Here is a 21,665-nt window from a genome sequence, read left to right on the forward strand (position 1 = left end):
GACCTCTCCCTTGGAGAAATGAATCTCAATTTCAAGGCTGCGTGGGAATAAATGTCCTTGGCCCGGAAGCCCATCTCCTGCTTGATAGATGGATGCCCCCAAGTGGCCAAATAGAATGGTGCTGAGCATGGTCTCCCAGAAACTCGGACCTGCAGCCTGCAGCCTGAATGTCCCATCTCTTGGTAGATGCTCTTGAGATAAAGCACTTCCAGCACCGCTAAGAATTCAACAACCTAAAGTACATTTGCTCAGTTTTTCTCTAAGAGTCAGAGATGGGTCTGTTTAAAACAAGGATCCAACTTGGGATCCTTCAGAATTCTCTGGGCAGAAACCAGCAGAGCCAAGAAGGCACCAGGGTGAGATTTCATTTTTTCCAGAGAGCAAGTAATGATGTCTCCTTCCTCACCAGTGACACCAAAGAAGGTCCTGGGGCAGGATGCTGCATTAAATACACTTCTCCACCCATCAGTAAAAATGAAAGTAAACCCAAGGTTACTGGAGGCTGCATGGAAGGGCAGTTCCCCCTACAAACTGAGGCTTTCTCCACGGAGTCTTGAAGTCTTTAAGGGGGATATGTGAACCTTCTTCCTGAGATCCTGGATTGAAAAGACTGAAAGCTCAGGAAAATATCTGGGGAATTTTTGAAGGAGGAGAGAGACCACCATGACCTTATGAGACTGTTTGGGCCGCGTTCAGTAGCATCTGGAGTGAGGTGTCAGAGTTCTGAAAGGGTCTTGTGTATTTCAAAATGACACGCACTAAGAAAAAAAACCAATCCCATTGCATCTTCCACTTCGTTAGATGAATCAAACATCTATTAAGTGCCTCCTATCTGCATGCTAGCAACCTTTCCACCCAGGGCAGGGAATACAAGGTGTGTCCCTGGCCAGTGAATGCAGCAAAGTGGCCAGGACCTTTGAGGGTAGGGAGTAGGAGTGAATGACCCAAGAGACAGAGCTGACTGAGGGCAGATGAGTTCTCACAGGAGTTTTATTATTCATATATGTGCAGATGTGTGTACACGTATATATACATAGAAGATCTGCTTTATGTACAATAATAGTTCTCTCCAACATTTATACCAAGGCAATCTGTAACAATAACTCTTTTCCCCAAACCCAACTCAGGTGCAATTAAGTGCTAAATGAAAGTCACCCCTCCAGATGAGAGCTATTCTGAGGTTCCATCTTTTGTTTCCACCTTGGGAACAGATGAGGTAATGCAGGTCACACAATTCACAATCTCCAGCAACATCAGGCCTCGAGGGGAATGATGGGAGGCAGAAATAAACCCCAAAACAGAAAACAGGAGCTGCGAGCTTCTATGAGAACAGGACATTGTGCGTGATTATCACATGGCTCTTTTATTGGGGAGTAAGAGCTTCCTATCCTCTAAGGTGCGATCGATTGCACTGGGAGGGGAAGGGGCAGCCGAAGTCACTTCTCCTCCTCTTGCTTGCCCTCCTCTTTCTTAGCAGTGTCCTGCTTCAGTTTGTAGTCTGCCAGGGCAGCCTTGATGGCATCTTCAGCAAGCACTAGGAAAGAAGGCAGGAGAGAAGGGAAGGAAGGGAGAAAAGGAGGGAAGGGAGGAGGGAGGGTAGGAAGGAAAGGAAGGATGGAGGGAAAGGAGATGAAGGCTGACATTTTGAAACTATCAGAAACCTGGGCAAATCTGTCTTAATACAAGACTCTGGACCCTATAAAAACACCAGAGGGTAGCAAGTGTGATGAATCAACAGCCAAGAGGTGCCAACCACTTCGTTACTGCCCAGCTGGCCCTGTCTCAGTTGGGGGGGTCTCACTTTTTTGACTTTCCAATTTCAAATGTCTGGGTCAGTTTCATACAATCTCCCTCAGGCCACAGGCCCAGCTCTGAGACTTCCACTCACTGTTCTGATGATTAGTGTCCACCTCAATCATTCATTCACTCAATAAACATTTAGGAAGGGTGCCTTGGGGAATGAAGCTAGCACCTCTGCCTTGAGCCTTGAGCCAAGCTTCTTGTACTGCCTCGGGGTGGACAAAGGGAAGAGCTAGGGGCTGGACGATGGAGCGTGGTCTGTTAGGGGCAATCAGAGCTCACCAATAGTCACTTTGAATGGAGACCAGCAGTGACGTATCCTCAGGACTGCTCTGTCCTTGGCCCTATGCTGGTCACTATTTTTATTTACCATTTTGATATTTCCCATTTACTCTGGATAGCATACCCATCACGTCTGCAGAAGACACACAGTCGGGGGAGGGGGGGAAGCTTATACACTGGACAAAAAGTCAGGCTCCCCAAACACTGACAAGATGAAACCAATTGGGACAAAACGTGATAAAGACATCAAGTCATAAACTCTGGTTAAGGAATCATTTCACAAACTCACTTGGGAGCACATGTGGCCAGATAGTTCGAATGAAGATCTAACGGTCTTGCAGGGGTGGGGAGGCCTTGTAGGTTCTTGGGTGTGGCCTTCTGAGTCCAAGTTTTATAGAACAAATCCTTTTATGAAAAGGATTTGTTCTGTGAAGTTTGGATTCAGTCAGAGGGCCGCACTGGAGGACCTAGAGGGCCACGTGTGGTCTCAAGGCTGCAGATTCCCCACCCCTGGGGAGTTAGGGCTCAGCCTGAGCCACCTGGGCATGGCAGCCCCCAACCCCAATCTCAGATTGCCCTACAAGGCAGGGTCCAGAGGAGGGCCCAGTTCCAAGAGGCTACTGCAGTCCTGGGGCTCAGTCCCCATTCTTCATAGGGCAGAGGGCATAGAGGGCATTTAGAAAGGAGAGGCCAAGGGAGATATCTGTTCAGTCTGCAGGAGAGAAGCCTTTAGGGGGATGCAGCTTCTTCAAGCATGAAAAGGAACAGAGAGCTGAATGTCCTTTGATTCCTCACTCTGACCTCTAATCTGATGATCTCACTTCCTGGTCTATAAAAAGGGGGCTGAGCTTGTGGCACCTGAAGGCCCTCAGGGGGAAGATGTCAGGATATCAAAGGAAGAAGGTCTGGACTCGGGAGACTTTCACACCTGGCCCAGACAGACCTGCAGCTGAGGAGAGCTCTCTCTGGGACCTCCCCATGAAGTGACCATTTGGCTTCTGTCGGGAGACCTCGGAACCTTCCATGTTCTCTCCTGGGTCCTTGCCACTTCACAGCCAGACGACACAAAAGCAATCAGTCTGGCCTCCACACAGTTGCCAAAGCCATCTCCCGTAGGAGCAGATCCCTACTTCATTAATTCCATGGCTCCCTACTGCCGCCAGGATCAAATACAAGCTCTATTTAGCTTTAAAAGCCTTTGCCAGCTGGCTGCTCCTCCTTCCACACCATACAATGCTGCCACACTGGCATTCTCTGCCCCTGGCGCAGATCACTGCATCCCACACCTCCTCCCTCCACAGGGCCTGGGCCTGAGCTGGGGGAGCTGTGCTCCCTCAGAGTCCCTCTCTTACTACAGGATGCGGCTTAACCACCACCTACACGAGGCAGCCTTTCTGGATTCCTCTACTGCTGGTGCCCTGCTTCCAGAGGCCCCTAGGAGCCCTTCCCAATCTGTCTACACTGATTTATGTCCTTGTTGATGGCCCATCAGAGCATCCCACCTCATGATGGAGTCAGTCTGCTCCATGCCTGGAGGACCCTAACTGTTCCCAGTGTCTCTTTCTCGTGACCTCGAATCTGCTTCTGTCCCTTCATCTACGGTTCCTTGTTCTTCCTCTGAGCCCAAGCAGGCCTAGCCCAGCCCCCCTTCACACATGGACTCTTCAAACTCTTGTGGAGTACCCCGCTATGGCTCAACAGTCCCTGTACTTAAAATGTAGGTGCAAAATGGAGGGCAGGTCCTTTGCGTGCCTCAACCCAGAACTTGAAGCGAGGGCCCAGGATGGCCCGAAGAGGGAGGCAGGGGGCCCAGAATGTAAAGGCCTCCAGAAGATGGGGCTAGAGAGAGGCCTCCCACTCCCCTTTGAGCTGGATCAGGTGCCTTCTGAAATCCCTTGTGATGGGGCAAGAAGCCCTGGGCTGGGTTTTGGAAAGGTCTCTGTGACACAGCATTCAAGCCTAAGGGAGTTAATAGATCCTAAGTCAGTCGCCCAAAAGCCACAGTCAGCATCAGTCCAGAGGGGAACAGTTAACAGAAAGAATGGTAAACAAAAGGACACTGCCCTGAGGTTGGCAGCTTTAATGCTCTCTGGTCTCAACAAAAGGTCTTCCTTTTTCAAGGCCCAGACACTGCCTTTCCTTTCTCATGGGCCCTTTCCACTCTTACTAAGGTGGAAACTAGAACCTCAGTGTCCAGCTGAACAGCAGCATGGGCCTCGCTCACTCCCAGAACTTTGAGAGGAGGGAGGATGGAAGAAGCAGTGATTTACTACCAGGGGTGAACTGGAAAGTCACGTAGACCTGACTAAAAAAAGGTCTCCTCCAAGGGAGAAGCCGTGTATGGGAATGAGACACGAACATGGCTGAACTCCCAAACATGGAGGCCAACAACCCAAAGGGTATCTGGGCAAAAAGTGATGAGAAACAGGACATGGGATCAAAGCACAAAAGCTGACCTGTAAATCTTGTTTAAAAAAAACAGCCCACAGAGCTGAGATAGACACACTGCTGGAAAACTGTGATCTCACCAGGCAGAGTAGGCTGTGGAGACCTGGGACCGCTCACAGCTTCTGAGTTTCCCCTTCAATGGAGACAGGCAGTAGGAGCTGCTGGGTCCACCTCTCAACCCCCTCTCCCCAACCCTGACAGCCATCAGACACCGTGACTCAAACTCCCAACCAAGGCCTCTCTGTCCCCTCTCCCTTCTGGCTACATGTGGAGGCCATGTCATCAGATGTCACACAAGACACAAGGTCAGCGGCATTTCTGCCGAGCCATGACTTACTGGAGCAGTGCAGCTTAACTGGAGGGAGGCACAACTCCTTGGCAATATCGGTATTTTTGATGGTTAAGGCCTCTTCCACCTGAGAGTTGTAAATGAAAAGGCATGAGCATCAGATGTGGTGAAGGACTCGTCTTCTCTTACAGACCATGTGAAAAATGAAAAAAAAAGGACCAAGCTCCTACGCAGGCCTCATTTTTTAATGGACACAATTTGTTTCCAAATCAGCTTCATTTCTACCCCCTTCTCCCAACCCCAGCATTACTCTCTATAATGAAGTTGTGAGGTTTTTGCTTAGTACCAAAAAAACAAACAAACCAGGACAGTCCCAAAGGACTATGAAGGGCAAGGTACAATTAATCCATGTTAAGTGTTCCTAGTCTGTCTCTTTCACACTCTCTGCTAGGGTTTTCAAATAAGCAAAAGCTCTTTTTGGTCAGCAATTCCAAGTACCGTGGAAGGAAATTAGATGAATATGGATCTCTTTAAATTCAGCATTTTATATAAAGAGCCAAAGATGAGAACTGAGAGCACTCTTTGAGATCTATGATTGTTCAGTCATCTTAACTGGCCCCACTGTGGGGTTCCCTTGGCAGAGATCCTGGAGTGGTTTGCCATTTCCTTCTCCAGCTCATTTTATAGATGAGAAAACTGAGGCAAACAGGGTGAAGTGACTTGCACACAGCTAGGAAGTGTCTGAGGCCAGATTTGACCTCAGGAAGATGAGTCATGCTGACTCCAGGCCTAGAGCTCTGTGCACTCTGGTGCCACCTAGCCACCTACTCTTAAAGATCAGCCTCCAATTTAGATTTTACATAAGGGAAACTGAGACCCGAAAGAAGAAATGATAACAAAAGTCAGGTAGGTGGATTTCCCGCTCTACCATGCTGACCCTCATACGGAGCAAGACACGCTAACAGCGTTTATTAAGAACCAGGCACTGTGAGCATTGGCCAAAACCAGACGTCAGAATGTATTGTGTACATGCATACGTATACATATATACACACACAAATTTGTGAATTTAGGAAAAACCAAGGTTAGGAATCGTCACCAAGATTTCCAATCTAATTTTAGTAAAATACAATGCCTCCTAATTCTTCAGGAGGAACTTAAAATTCTCCAAGCAGAGTGATTGCCACTCCCCTATTATACAACACTCAGGGGGTGGGGTCCCAAATCAGACCCATGCTGGTCAGGTACTGCAGCTTGATAAAGTCAGGAGTCTGCCTGGCGTCAGGCCGGGTCTCAACAATGACTGGGACATCTCTGATTCTTCCCTCGCCTCTGAGAGGATCCAAGAGCTTCTGAAGGCAGAGACTCTGGCTTTTGCCCCAGACTGATGGCAAGCTATGGTGCACGTGCCAGGGCCTGGGACCAGTTGCTGCCTTCTTTAGAAGAGATGCCAGACTGCTGACTGGTATGGCAAGTATGTTAAATAGATGTGAAACAAGAAAAATGTCAAAGGCCAAATGCAATAGTCCCCCCACCCCCCACCCCCAAAAACAAATTAAAACTTCTGACAAAAATTCCCAATGAGAGCAGAGCCTGTGGGAAGAAGAGCTCATTATAGGGAGTCTGTCACCGGCCTTACCGTTTTTCCTTTAACCCACTCTGTGGCCAGGGAGCTCGAAGCGATGGCCGAGCCACAGCCAAATGTCTTGAATCGGGCATCTACAATCTTCCCTTTTTCATCCACTTGGATCTAGAAAAATAAAACTGGTCTGGGCTCCTTGTACCACATCTCAGGGTCTGTATCCTGGGGTGACTGGGGGTCCCTAGGGCCCATCTGGGTGTGCTCATCTGCCTTCTACCCCATTTTAGGAACTTAATGATAAACTCAATTTCATTCCAAAGTTGTGTGTGAGAAGGCGTCGGTCAACACCAGGCTGGCCTGAGAAGGATTTGTGCAGACCATTGCTGATCCACTCTCTAACCCCTACCAGAACAGTCTCCTCAACGCTGGGAGACTGCAGTAGTTAGCTATGGTTCCAATTTCGGGTTATGGTTTTTTCTTGTGTCCTGCCAACTTATTTCTGTACTCCAAGATAAGACTGAAAACCTCTGGCAGGCAGATAAGCCGCCTCCCTCCCCACCACGATGAGGCAATTGTTGACCAAGCCAAACTCAAAAACAACCAAGTGAGACAGGGTTCTCTAAGGTCAATAAGAGCCCAGGCTGAGGTCACCAGCCACAAAGGGATGTCACAACTCTGAAGAGTGCATCCTCCCCCAAGGTGGCTAAATTAGGATTTATTCCAACAAAAATACCAACTGTGTTAATGTATCTAATAATTAAAATTAGGTTCATAGGATCCTAGCTTTAGGGGTCATCTTGTTCAACACTACCCTCCCCCAATTCGGGTCATACCTTACACTCTGCTAATGAACTTATGAGTTCATGAATTAAGTGGAAACAGAATTCTAGTTGATAAGAGAGAGAAGGAATATTTAAGAAAAAAATCTGATAAACATACCATCTAAAATTTCAACTAAGGCACTGAGAAAAATGTTGAACATAACAGGATCAAGGAGAGAATCCTGGAGCATTAAACTTAAGACCCTTCTCTATAAACAGCCACTGACTAATTAGGCAATTATGACTAGCAAAGTCCCATCTTTCACATGTTTCTGAATCTTCCTAACTGGACTACCTTGTCCAAATACGTGTTATCTCTCTCGACCAAAAAATAAAGCATGGTAAATGCTTTGCTAAAATCCAGATACACTGAAACTATAGCATTTCTCTGGTTTACCAGTATAATAAACTTATTAAAAGAAAAAAAAAGAGAGGAGGAATGGTGTCAAGTCACTGTGACTTTTCAGAAAGACGAAACCCACTCGTACCTGTAATTTCATAACATCTCCACAAGCTGGAGCCCCCACCAATCCAGTGCCAACGTTTTTGGATTTCTTGTCAAGGGATCCTACATTTCTGGGATTCTCATAATGGTCAACCACCTGAAATGAGAAAATTGTAAAATAATAAATTTTCTAGCTCTAACGAAGAATTTCCTTCCCATACGGGAGGAGAGGGATCCAAGGCCTCTGTGAAATGCGGCTGCTTGTTAACTTGGGACCATAACATGAAGCCAACTCTCCATGAGAGATTACCTCCCCCCCTCAAACTGAGCAGCCACTTTTTAGTCTCTGGTTTCATCAAGACTGATGGGCTTCAGTCCCTCCGCTGGCTACTGCCTTACTTGGGGCACAAAGACCCATGTGATTCTCAGTATCTTCTGATGCCCCCACAACCCAAAGGCAGCACCACCACTTTTATCTGATTCGCTGGTCACCAGAGGGATGGGGATTGGAAATTCAACTTCACTGGTCTAGGGAACTCCCTCTACCAATGTGGGTTGGCACCTTATTTGCCACTCTTAGAGATCTGCCTAAAGCAGTGGAGTCTAACTCAAACAGGAATGGTCCGTGGCCACAAAATGCCTTCATTGTAAAGTGGGATATTATCTGATTGTATTTCTATGGGGTGCTGTGGGTCCTCTGACACCCTGGCCCAAGGCCTACCCCTAGGGCTGTCCATCTCTCATGGGTGCCCTGTATGCAGGGCTTGGGGCAATGGTACAGAATGTCTGGCACTAGAAGCCACAGAAGCTGGTGAGCGCGCTGAACAGATCCCCCCGGTGAAGAATGAAGGAAATAAAGGCATGCGAATCACAGGGATCAGGAGGTGCTGATGACATCATGGGTCCCCTGACGTACAAAGAGCAATTATCATCTCAGGTGATTCTGATCAGAAGCAGAAGTTGGCCAAAGTCTTCCCCAATGCACCTGGGAGGTGAGGGCACATGCAGGGACTCCCAGAAGGGTCCCCCCACCCTTACCTGCACGGGTCCCAAGAGAGGCCCACGAGGTGCAACCACAGAATCCTAACCCCCTAAACAAGTACACAGCCCCCTAGCTGGGCCCTGTGCCTGCTGTCTGCTGAAGCCTGGCCCCCAGGTAACTGCGGCACAGCGGGGCCTGGCAGGTGGGCCTGGCCAGGATGCTCTGGGAACCTCCAGGTCAGGAGGCACATGGGGAAAAAATCATTTCCTCCTCAGTTGTCTGTCACAACCCCATCTTCTGGCCAGGTGAATCTTCATGTCCCCAAGACACCTCAGAACAACTTCTGGCTGCTCCCCGAGGGCAAACCCGCTACCTTGAGAACACAGAGCTTTGTTACGGAGCTGTCTGGTCCTGGTGGTTCTTTCCAAAGAGAAGACCCCAGCAAGGAGGTGCATTGTAAGACTAAAGGTGGAATTTGCTTTAATATCTCTGGCCTACCCTGCACAGGTTACTTACAATGTCAGACTCCCTACCATTTTCTGTGTCACAGCCCAGAGCAAGAGGGACTTACTTCCTTATCGCAGACTCTGGCTGCTGAGCCAGCTCCAGGGCAACAAAAACCATCTTAGGGGTAGGGGAATGAATCCCCAGATTCAGGAAAAACAGGAAAACCCAGTCACAGATGCCCTGCTTCTTCTGAGGCAGGCTTGAGGTTGCTTTACCATCTGCCAGCAAAGACTCCAACGAGCCTGCTAAGCAGACTTCCAGGCCTTGTTTGGAATAGGTCATGACATATATCATGTGGCTGAGGAGTGGACTCGGTCACAATATCTCCAACACATCTGGGGACTGGACATCAGTGGATCAGATGTTCTTGTGAGGGTCAAAGCAGATGAGAGCAGTCAAAAGCTTCGCCAGCTTGAACATGCTGTATCAATGCTCCGTATCACTCACGGGAACCTGAGAGCTAGAAGGGGCCTTAGGGCTCATCTGAGCCCACCCTAATATCTGACACTATGGTTTCACAGGCACACCGTTTGTTTTCTTAAGAAAAAAACAAAATGACCTTAAGGCAGGGCCCAAAGAGGAACAGCACCCTCCATGCAAAAGTTGCTGGGCCTTCCTGACAATCTCCTGTAAAGGAGGATGTGATTTCACTGAGGAAGTGATTGGCTTGCCCTGCCTGCCCAGGGGCTGATCAGTGAGTACTGGGGGGGGGGGGTTGTGACCTGTCCCTGTTTTCCTGGCTTCTCACCTGGAGGTTTCCCCAGCCCCCCAGCACCAACATACCAGAGACTGGTGGGCCTGAAATGGAAGGACGAAGTGGGAAGTGAGGAGATCCAAGCTGACAGCAAGTCCCCTTCCCAATCTGAGTCCCGGCTTCCTGACAGTCTGACTTCCCTGGAGGCTACAGATTGATTCAGCAGGACTCATCACCAGCTGCAGCAGAGCTTTCTGCTTTAAGGCCAAACTGGCCTGTTGGGAGGCAGTGCTGGCTCATCTAGACCAGGAGGGTACTTAGGGATGATCTGCTCAGAATCCTTCCTGCTGATACAGTGGAAAGGAGCCCTGGATTCAGAATGGAGAAGCCTGGGTCAAATCCTGCCTCTGAGCCTGGAGACTGTGACTGCTGGGTCTTGGGCCTCCATCGACTTCCACCCCAAGCCAATTCCTGTTTCTAGATACCAGGTTTCTCATCTGTAAAATGGGGATAATAATCCTGGTACTGCTGACCTCATAGCAAAGTACTTTATAAAGCAGAACTGTAATAATTCCTTTAGGCAGCTCCTTTTCATGGCCCAGGGTGACCCTGGGCCCTTGTTGGTTATGCCAGCAGGTCCTGCATAGTGGAAAGGCTTGGAGAAGGAGCCTATTGTCTAAAGGTCAACCTAACTAAGTGCAAGTCAACATTAAGAGCCAACTGTGCACCATGTTCTGGGCACAGAAACTCACCACTAGCTTGGACAAAAGTTACCACGACCTTTACCTGTCAAAGACTGTTTATTAAAGCATGAAAGGACTGTCATCTGGCACTGGGAAAAGGAGAACTTGTGCTGTGATGAAACCACAAGGTATTTGAAGTATTTTCTGTTTAATGTGTATAACTCTAGACCCTCAAATGACACAGTAAAGCATTCTGATTTAACTGGAGGGAAGAGGTTAAGTCCAGCTCTGACATTTACTTCATGGAAGACCTTGTGTCCTCTCCGCCCCGTTTCCTCTTTTGTAAAATGAGGGGATGGGTAGATGTTCTCTGAGGTGCCCTCTAGTGTGGATATCAGCTATCCCAAGGGCAGGCAGCGGGTGTAATGGTGGATTCGGGGTCGGAAAGACCCCAAGTTCAAATTCCACTCCCGACGTTTACTGGGAGTGGGAGTGGGAGTGGGGCCCACTCATCAAGTGACTTTAGCTCTCCAGGTCTCTGTTTCCTCCAGGGTATCATGTGGGGGCTGATGGAGGTCAGCAGGTCTCCCTAAAGGTCTTACAATTCCTTCTTACGGGTTCTGTAACAGCACCAAGGTGCTCTAAAATACAACCACTTACGCCCCTTAGGTCAGGTTTTCTTCATATATTTTAACACTTTGCAACAGACTTGGACTCAACTGGACATTAAAGAGATGGGCAAGTACGTGTAAAACAAGGCCACTTTTCTGCCTAATTTCTTTTGTTTTGGGAAAGTTATTTTCTTTTGTAAAAAGTATGTTAGGATGACATGAGATTATAATTAAACGAATACTTTAAAAACTTAGGCGTTTTAATTTGTCACACGGTGCACAATAATATCACCCCTATTTTTTTAAAGCTCTTCGGGGCTCTCCGTGGCTCTGAGCATAAACTAGGCGCCCACGTTTCTGCCAGCTCCAAGAGGGGGCTTCTCTGAACCTCAGTTTCCTCCACCGTCAGAAAGGTGGGGGGAAGGACCCCGGCCTCCCCTGCCACAGCAGGGGGCCCGCTTTTTCTTCCCCGTTCTCAGGGGCGGGTCTTGGGGAAGGCTGCTGACCTCGGGCGGGCTTCCCGCCGACCTCCGGGCTTTCACGGAAGAGGGCACTGGCGGAGGGGCTTCCTCACCCGGGAGTTCCCCCCGGCCTCGGTCCCCACCCCAGTTTACCCGACATCAGGCCCAAAGCTGCCCCTCGCCCAGGGCCTGGCATACATAGGAGCTTATTAAATGCCCGTTTCCTCTACTTGACCCGGCGGCGTCCTAGGAGATGGCCCCTCCTAGGACTCGGCCTGCTCGGCGGACACGCGGACGACGCGCACGCGCACGCAGGGGGAGGGGCGCACGCGCAGGCGCAGTGGCCGCTTCTTTCTAACGGCGTCACCCAGGGTCTCCAACGTCCCCGCCTCCCCGGCCCAGGCGCTCCGCGGCCCTACCTTCTTGTGGTACAGCCGGGCCGGAGCCGAGAGCTCCCGGAGGGGAGGCCGCCGAGTGCCCAGGCACATCACCGAGGCCGCCCGCCTCAACCCTGCCAGGCCGGCCTTCGCCGCTGCCGCTGCCATGTTGTGTCGGAAGGCTGAACCACTGAGGAGGCGGGGCCGCGGCCGACGATCTGGGGGGCGGAGCTCAGACCGAGGGGGCGAGACCGAGGGGGCGGGGCCCAGGCCGGGAGGGTGGGGCTGAAGGAGAGGGGGTGGGGAGATGGAGGGGGCAGGACCCAGGACGGTAGGTCTCCGGAGAGAGGGAGGGGCGGTGCTGAGATGGAGGGGGCGGGGCCTATCTGGGGCGGAGCGAGGCCGAGGGAAAGGGGAGGGAGCGCGGGGCGGAGAGGAGGAGGAGGAGGGGGGGGGGGAGGAGGAAGGGAGGGCGGGGCTTCAGCGAGGGGGCAGAGTCGGGGAGGGGAAATGGAAGGGGAGGGGCGGGGAAATTGGGAGGTGAGCACTTGTGGCCCCGCCCCGCCCAGCGCTCCTCACGTGACTGCGCCCTCGCTGGCGCCCAGCCGGGTTTTGTCCTCCTGGCCACGCCCCTTTATCTCCCAGCAACGCCCGCGGGGAAAGTCCTGGGGGGGCGGGGCGGGGCGGGGCAAGGGTGCTTGAGTTGCCAGGGAGGAGAGAAGCGTGCTGATCTGGGCGATGACCCATTCTGCGGATGGGGAAACTGACGCTTGGTAGCTGGTCACGTGACCATAGGAGTCATTAAGAGCCTTTCATTATGTGCTGTATCTTTAATGTATGCAGTAACCATCATCCTTAGCGCTGAAAGCACTCACAAAGTAGGGGCTGGTCTGGTGCCTTTGACAGTGGAATCCCGCCCCAGACACCTGGTGTGTGACCTAGGCAGGTCACCCACCTCCGCCCTTTCTTCATCTGTGAAATGGAGATAATATGCACCTGCTTCAGGGGTGGGGGCAGTTGTGAGAATCCAAAGTGCTAGCATGTAAGAAGTGCTTTGCAAACTGAGACGTGCTCCAAGCACTGTGTCATCATTATAACATACGATGCCCCAGGTCATGAATGTGGATGGAAAAGCAAGTCTTATTGTCGCTAACTCCTAAAACATGTGGCTTTGCTTTGAGTTAGGAGAGCAGGCAGCATTGTTCTGAGAAGGGTCTGTGGGCTGTGCCCCATGCCAGAGGGGTCTGGGCAGGGCTAAGTAAGGCCCCTGATCTGTGCCTGTTAATAAATCTGTCAACATTTTGTGCCTGTGGTGTGCAGGTGCTGTGCTCCTTAGGCACCAGGGGAAAAGCAAGGGATAAGCTAGCTATAACACCAACAGTCTTGTATGGATTCCCACCCAGGTCCTCAAAGCCTGCGGTCTTCAGCGGCTTCACACCAAGCACTGACTCTACAGAGAAGGAACATGAGGCCCAGCGAAACCCAGTGCCTCTCAGAATGGGGTGGTGACCAGGCTCTCCATGGCTTTGACCTTGACTAAAGCCTCCCTGACCCGTCAGCCTGTCTTTGTGCTGTCACAGTGACCAGAAGGCAGAAGGCCTCCCACCAAGCAAAGCATTTTTTTTTTTGACTGCAGCAAATTACAAAGAAAATCCGTTAAATTTAGAGGGGTTGTGGACCGTAATAATGGCAATCACTCAGATTTCTAGCGGACTCCAAGGGTTGCAGAGTGCTTACTTACCTCTGCCATGACTCTGGGGGCTGGTTATTTATCACCTTGTGTTTACCGTGGTGAAGACCCTCCGGGCCTGCCCTACAGAAACAGATCCCTTACTTGGCCTTTTCAGAACTTGTGTTCTCCTGCTACAGCCCAGGCCATGACGGGTCTCTGTGGAGGCCCAAGATGGTGGCCTCAAAAATCAGGATTGTAACCCCTTTTTGTAACAGGACTTCTCTTTCTGGATTTTACATTCCTTTCATTAGGAACAAAACTGTGACTGACTTGACCTGAAAGTTTGGTTAAAAAAGGCAAACAGGCTAAACGCATACTGTTTATTCCCTTAAACATAGTGGTTACATGACTGTGAAGACAGAAGGAAATCTCTGACTGACCAATACAAGAATGACCAAGCTTAAGTCTGTTTTAGGACAATCCAAGGGTGTCTGTGTCCCTCAGATTTGTGGCCTCTATATGTGTTTAACTATTCCATGAGAAAGGAATTTTCTTAACTGAATAGGTTGTAAATACAATAAGATAACAGAGTTGACAAAATTTGGATTGAAATTACGACCCAGGATATCTGTGTTTTCTTTACCATTAACATGCCATAACATAATATATGTCCACAAAATATTAAGATATGGAAAAAGTCTCATTATTCAAGATAGTGTCCTGGATTAAGGGTCTCATAAAGTGTGCAAAGTCAGCCTCATCTATCCTTGGCATAAGAAGAGGTATTCTCTGAGTTTACTTCAGAGAACAAAGAGACTGTTAGGTCCAGGCTCTTCTTCTGATTGATTAATTCAAGCTCTGGCCCTTATTAAAGTCCAAAAATGATACTAAATATCATCACTGGGAAGCAAAAAGGTCTGTGTGAGTGAAAAATATTTGCAACCCAAGGGCCTGCAGTTCTTGCCCTGCATTGAATTCTCTTGTGTGTGAGCTCCTTGCTTAGAATGTGAGCTACTGTCTCTGATTAGCACGGTGCTTGGCACACAAGATGTGCTTCATAAAGCTTTTTCACTTATTCAAATGACCTGATTTTAAATTCCCCTTGCAGTGAATAATCACAGATGGATTTTACTGATATTTGCTCTTAATGAATTATCTGTTGTCCCCTTGTGCAGGAAGAGCCTGTGCTGGAGGGGTGGAGAGGCCGGCCTGGCTGGGAGTGAGTGGCTGCAGATAAGACGCTTCCCCATCAGCTTTGAGCTTTGAGTGCAGGGACTGTCTGGCTTGTATTTACATTCCCAGCCTTTAGCACAAAGTCTGGCACATGGTAAAACCCTTTAAATGATCCACCTCATCTTGCCATCTATCTATCTACCTGTCTGTTTCATCCGTATAGTGATCTCACGCATCATCTATATCTCACTTCTATCTATCTGTCTTATCTATTATCTATATCTATCTAGTCTAATCAATATAATATATCTTGCCTATCTATATCTATCTACCTATCTCATGTATCCATCCATCCATATATCTCATCTATATCATCTCTATCTATCTCTCTTTCTGTCTGTCTTTGTCTTTCTCCCCATCTCTCTCTGTCTTTCTCTCCTTCCCATTCTCTCCATCTCTCAGTCTCTCTCATTCTGTTTTTTCATCTCTCTCCCTCTCTTCTCTGCTCTTTCTCAGTGTCTCATGTATCCATCTCTCTCTCTCTCTCTCTCTCTCTCTCTCTCTCTCTCTCTCTCTCTTTCTCTCTCTCTCTCTCTCTCTCTCTCTCTTTCTCCATGCATCCATCCATCCCTTTCTCTTCCTTTGCATGGCCACCACCTTGCTTGAGGCTCTGATTATCTTTTGCCTCGATGATGATTGTGACAGCAGCTAGAGTGTCACATCAGGAGGGCTTGTGGCCAGAAGTCTGGGGATTCAATCCTGCAGTGGCATCCTGTGACTCTGGAGCAAATCATTTAGTATGTCATTCTCCGTGGTGTCATTAGTACAGTGAAGTGACAATGGCTGTGGCATTTCCCTCCCAGGATTGTTGAGGAGAACACATGAGCTCATGCATATTAAGCACCATCCAAAGGAGCTTTTATTATTGCAGAATTCTGACCAGGTTTAACAATGGAATTTACTAATGTCTTTTCTTTTTCCATCCGTCCTTTCTGCTGATCCCTGGTCCTGCCTCACTCCCCAGACCAGCTTTCCCGGGTTAAAGAGCCGATCATCAGCTCGCCCAGCACCTTCTCTGATGGTAGTTCTTCCAAACCTTCAATGGTCCCTGTTGCCTAGAGGGCCAGTGATGTATTCCTTAGCTTGGCCTGCACAAGAACCCCTCTCCCCCACTTTTCCAGCTTCATTTAAAAGTACCTATGTACAACTTTTTACTCTTCCTTTCACACAAGCTGTTCTCCATGTTCCTTTTGCCTCTTAGACAGTTTTTTTCCTTCAAGGCTCAGCACTGATGTCACCTCTTCAAAGAAGCCTCCCCTGATTGGCTCTATTTCTCCTTTTCCTTGAATTACTCTGTGCTGCTTTATCTGTGCAGGTAGAATGTGAACTCTGGAGCTCAGAGATGATTTTGGTCCTTAGCCTCAGCACAGCATTTTGTACATAAGAGTTGCTTAATACACTTATCTGTTGAAAGGAATTGGAGGACTCTTCCCTTCCCGAGAATGTGACCTGTGGCCTCTGTGACCCTCAGGGGTAAGAAATAGAATGTTGACAGATAAGAGCATCTTTACCTCCAGAGAGCAGGCCTTAACTAACAGGTCCCTAATGGCATTTTTTTTTCTTTTGTTGGGAGCAGAGCAGTGGTCATTAAGAAAACGAGAGTAATAGGGACACCCTTGCCTTTTACTGAGCCACCCAAAGGAAAGGAAAATGGGAAAGCCAACCTTACTCTTGGGACTGTTCTGCAGTTTATGCACAATGGAACTTTTAGGAGCCTTTAGTCCAATCTTCCCACTGGTCAATTCAATTCAATAACCATTTGAGCTGGACAGGGGTAGGCATTGGGGATACAGAATCCCTGCTCTCAAGGGAATTTTATTCTATTGGGAGAGAAAACATATGCACAAATGAATACAGTAATTTCAAAGAAAGTTTAGTAACCACTGGAGTGATTAAGAAAGGCTGGGGCTGAGGTGTCCCTCCAGCTGGGTTTGGAAGGAAGCTAAGAATTCTAAGAGGCAGTGAGGAGGGAGTGCCTTCTAGCCATCTCTATGTAAGGCATGGAGGTGGGAGATCAGACAGTCTTCCATCAGGAGCAGGAAGAGACCTTAGAAGCTCATCTAGGTCAGCCCCCACCCCCATTTGTAGCAGCAAGTGCCCTGAAACCCCCAGGAGGTCTGCTAGCACAGGTTCTTGAGTCTGCTTTTCTGAAAGGAAAGCAATTTTTAAGGGGTCAACAATCTTTTTAAATTATATTCACTAGTTCAGGGGAAAAGTCAGCACCCCGAACATCAGAGAAAATACAGGCAGAAAAATTAGCACAAAGACCAACAGATAGGACTCTGCTTGAATCAAAGCAGTACTGCTATACATTTTACTTAGACCACTGGATCGAGAGCCTTTACTTCTGAGTAGTCGGGGGTCTGAACATGTGGCTACTCAGAGTGACCAGGGAATCAAACGGTCCTCATAAGCAAATCCCAAAAGCAAAATACCAATTCAGAATATTTATACACTTCTCTGAGCCAGAAGGCATCTTAACCCTCATGACTCAGTGCCTAATTAGGTTAGTATCAATTGGTGAGAAAGCCTTGCTACAAGCAAGCTTCTCTTTAAGCAAATTCTTCCCCCATGGGCTCTGTGTGATTCAGGACCCCAGCTGGGCACTTAGGCCTATTAATGGGTGAGGAAGATCTTATTAACATTACACCATTTTATAGTCAAGGAAACTGGGGATCCACGAGATGAAATGGCTTATTCAAAGTGTCAAGTCCTGAAATAACTCAAAAGCCATGCATTGAGGAGTAAAGCTTCTTTAATTGAGATAACTGGGTAGCAAATCTGCTACCCTGGGGGATGTCCAGTGGATTTCTCAAACTAGAGGCCCATGAAAAAGTCTTTTATATTGTTAGGACATAAGGGGGAGGAGGCAGCATGAGGTAGCAAGGCCTGATCGTGAGATCCCACCTGCCCTGGCCTTCTGGGCAAGGAGAATCACTTCATTCCGGCTGTTTTACCTTCCATGACATGAATTCCAATGGAAGGGGGCTAGGACATCAAAGGCCTAGATCCACCTTGATCCCTACAAGGCAAGATCTCAGGACAGGACTTAAAAGTCTTGATTCACCTCAACTTAATCTCTATCTTAAGGGTAGGAATGTAAGGACATTACTGGAATTTTGACATTGTCAGGCTGACTAGGAGGTTGTAGCACAGTCCATATTACAGTCAGCGTCAATTTTCTGAACAATTGTCAAAAGTAATAAATGGCAAAGTTGGGATTTAATTTCAGGACCTGTTATTCTGAGTTCATCGCTTCATTGTACCATGCTGCCTTGCCATTGAACTTAATGCTGAGAGAAGAGCTAGTATTTCCATTTAAGTGGAACAGAGCATGCAGAGGAGGAGAATCATAGGAAGTAAAGTTGGAAAGAGACATGGGAGCCACCTGGTGCTGCAGATGTTGAAGGGAATGGCAGTTGTATCAGATCTGTTTTCTCATTTCTATATTTGCTTATCATAAGACTTCAGAAAATGGCTGTATTTTCTTTTGTCACAGAGCTAGAGATGTAAGGGACTTGAGCGTCCATCATTCAACCTCTTCTTTTTATAGATGGGTCTGAGGCTGTGGGCGGTAAACGACCTGCCCAAGGTCACATCTTGGTGGTGTGTGGGATGACCCCCTTAATAAAATTAGAGTGAAAAAGAAAGATATTTATTCAGCTTTCTTGAGAAAGGGCACTTCCGCCTGTACTCAAGATGGTGATGGCTGAGGAGCCCTGAAATGACATTAAGTCCCCTAACGGTCAGAGCTGACTGAGAAATACCCAGGCTGCTCTCATCAATGTCTTGTTAGACAAGATAAACGTAAGGGAATATACGTATATCTAAATCTAGGATACATATGATTGATCAATGAGTAGTAAATGTCGTTGTGACCCAGTACACAGCCAGTTCCCAGTACACAGTTGGTTCAAACTAATAAATTCTATTGTAAAGCTGGCTACTGTATCAGGAAGAAAGATCTAGGGTAGGCTGTCCTTGGACTGGGGAGAAACTGCCTGTATTTTGAGGCTAGGGAGAAATGTGATTTTTAGAGACAAGTGATTTTAGGACTGGGGTCCAAGCACAGGCACCCAAGCACTCCCATCATTATCGTGGGGTCATCTGTCCACATCAGTGAAATCACAAATTCTCGAAGTAGTGACATCATAACAATTGCACTTAACTTGTTTCTCTTAACAACAGAAGGTTGGCTGAGCCTTTCCTCAAAACCACTCTCTGAGGCAGATAACAATGTAACTGTTACAAAAGGTTCTTTAATAAAACCAGAATGGGCTGTTATTTATTTTTCCTCTTCTCCCCCTCCCCATTAAACTCATTTTTAGTTTTCAAAATTCACTTTTCCAACATCTATTCTTTTCCTGTTTTGTTATATTGGCCAATTTGATAGGTGTGATGTGGTATCTCAGTGATGTTTTAATCTGCATTTCCCTAATTAGCAGTGATTTAGAGCGTTTTTTTCACATGACTAAAAATAGCTCTAATTTCTGCATCACAATACTGCCTGTTCATAATCCTTTGACCATTTGTCAATTGGAGAATGACTTGCATTCTTATAAATTTGACTCAGTTCTCTGTATATTTTAAAAATGAAGCCTTTATTAGAGATACTGGCTGTAAAAATTGTTTCCCAGCTTTCTGCTTCCCTTCTAATCTTGTTTGTGCTTTGTTTGTGCACAACCTTTTTAACTTAATCAAAATTATCCATTTTGCATTTCATAATGTTTTCTATCTCTTGTTTGGTCATAAATTATTCCCTTCTCCGTAGATCTAACAAGTAAACTATTCCTTGTTCTCCTAATTTGCTTATGGTATCATCCTTTATTTCTAAATCATGTACACATTTCAACCTTATCTTGGTAGAGGGTGTGAGGTGTTGGTTTTTGCCTAATTTCTGCCATACTGTTTTCCAGTTTTCTCAGCACTTTTTATCAAATAGTGAGTTCTTATTTTGGAAGCTGCAGTTTTAGGTTTATCATCAGCAGGTTACTGTCATCATTTACTGCTATGTCGTCTGTACCTAACTTATCCCACTGATCCCCTACTCTATTTCTTAGTCACTATCAAATAGTTTGGATGATTCTGCTTTATAATACAGTTTTAGATCTGGTGCAGCAAGGCCACCTTCCTTTGCATTTTTCCCCCATTAATTCTCTTCATATGTTCTTCCAGATAAATTTTGTTATTTTTTTCTAGTTCTATAAAATAATTTTTTTGTGGTTTGATTGGCATAGCACTGAAAAATTAAGTTAATTTAGACAGAATTGTCATTTTTATTATATTAGCTCAGCCTATCCATGAGCAAGTGATATTTTTCCAGTTGTTTAAATCTGACTTTATTTGTGTGAAGTGTTTTGTAATTGTATTCAATTGTGTTCCTGGGTTTGTCTTGGCAGGTAGACCCCCAAATATTTTACATTTGCACATTCTTTCTTCTCTGAAATCCATTAGTCCTTATCTTGTCTGGTATTTTGCTCTATGTTTCTGTCCCCAGTCCTTCACTCTGGCATGTGATTGATGGAGCAAACACATTCAGAACAAGAAGGGACCTCCCAGCTCCTGTAGCCCAACCTTCATGTTTTACAGAGGAGGAAAGTAGGGCCATCAGTGGGAATGGCTTGTCCTAGGTCACCAACCAGGAAATGTGAGGACTGGGCTTCAGGCTCAAATCCCAGTACCTTTCTGTTGTGCCAGGCTGTGGTGACCCAACAGGGTGGAGAGTCACTCAGTCTTTGGCTCTCTGTTTCTCCATCTGCAAAAAAAGAGGGAGTTGGAGCAGGCAGCCTCCAACGGCCCTTGCAGCTCTAGATCTTTTCTCCTGGAAAAAGAAAACTTGATTTGGAGTCCAAGGACTTGGGTCAGATTCTGAGTCTGACCTCACTCAAGCAGACCACTTCTTCTCTCTGTGTCTCAGTTTCCTCCTCTGTAAAATATAAGATGTCCATGGACTATGCCAGGGGCTCTTAACTTTCTTTGTGGCATGGACCCCATTGGCAATGAGTCTGGTAAAAGCTATGGATCCCTTCTCAGAATGTTTTTTAGTGCATAACATCATATTCGTGATTACAAAGTAAGTCAATTATATTGAAATATATATGTATATGTGTATGTATACATATATACATACATACATACATATATAAAAGTTCAGGAACCTCAGGTTAAGAACCTCATAAACTGTTTGATTTCTAAGGTGAGCCAATCATTAAGTGTATATTACATACTTACTGTGTGCCAGCCACTGTGCTAGACACTGGGGATGCAAAGTCAAACCAAACATTTTCTGTCCTCAAGAAATTTCTGTTGGGGAAAACTCTATAGTATGTATGTAGCAGTGGTGGTGGTGGTGGTGGGGAGCAGTGAGCAGGGTTAGAGTGGGCCTTTAGAGGTCAAGTCCAGCCCCCTAATTTTATAGATGAAGAAACAGGCTCAGAGAGGTTAACTGAGTTGCTCAGGGTCAACCAGCAAGTGTCTGAGGCAAGATTTAAACCTGGGTCATCCTAGGTCCAACACTATCCCCTGTCCTCTGCTGCCACTGTGAATCTCCTTACTGACTCATTGCCTAGATGGGTTTCCTGGTATAAACCTTTTCTTTATATTCTGGTGAGGTGTAACAAATGAATCTCTAATTCTGCTTCTGTCCCTCTTCCCCTCCTCTCTTTCTATTTCTATCTCTCTCCATCCTTTTTCTCCTCTTTCTCCCTTCCCTTCACCCCTCCAAGCCCCTATCAAGGTACAATGCTTTTCCAAACACTCATTTTTAAAACTCTCTCAT

At 47.2% G+C, this 21,665-nt stretch overlaps 1 protein-coding gene across 2 annotated transcripts; it reads right to left on the reverse strand.

The window, feature by feature from the left end:
- Positions 1-972: 972 nt before the first annotated feature.
- Positions 973-12,569, reverse strand: ISCU (iron-sulfur cluster assembly enzyme). Of its 2 annotated transcripts, none has more exons than XM_072600213.1 (5): positions 12,025-12,569; positions 7,711-7,824; positions 6,459-6,569; positions 4,868-4,946; positions 973-1,534 (listed from the first exon to the last, which is right to left on the reverse strand). In XM_072600213.1, exons 1-5 carry the CDS (start codon positions 12,148-12,150, stop codon positions 1,437-1,439), a joined length of 528 nt encoding a protein of 175 aa, XP_072456314.1. In that variant the 5' UTR covers positions 12,151-12,569; the 3' UTR covers positions 973-1,436. The 2 variants fall into 2 exon arrangements, with proteins under 2 accessions (XP_072456314.1, XP_072456313.1); XM_072600212.1 differs by lacking the exon at positions 12,025-12,569 and adding an exon at positions 9,940-10,177.
- Between the last annotated feature and the right edge of the window lie 9,096 nt (positions 12,570-21,665).

This window comes from Notamacropus eugenii, chromosome 4 (assembly GCF_028372415.1).
Source record: "Notamacropus eugenii isolate mMacEug1 chromosome 4, mMacEug1.pri_v2, whole genome shotgun sequence".
Lineage (NCBI taxonomy): Eukaryota > Metazoa > Chordata > Mammalia > Diprotodontia > Macropodidae > Notamacropus > Notamacropus eugenii.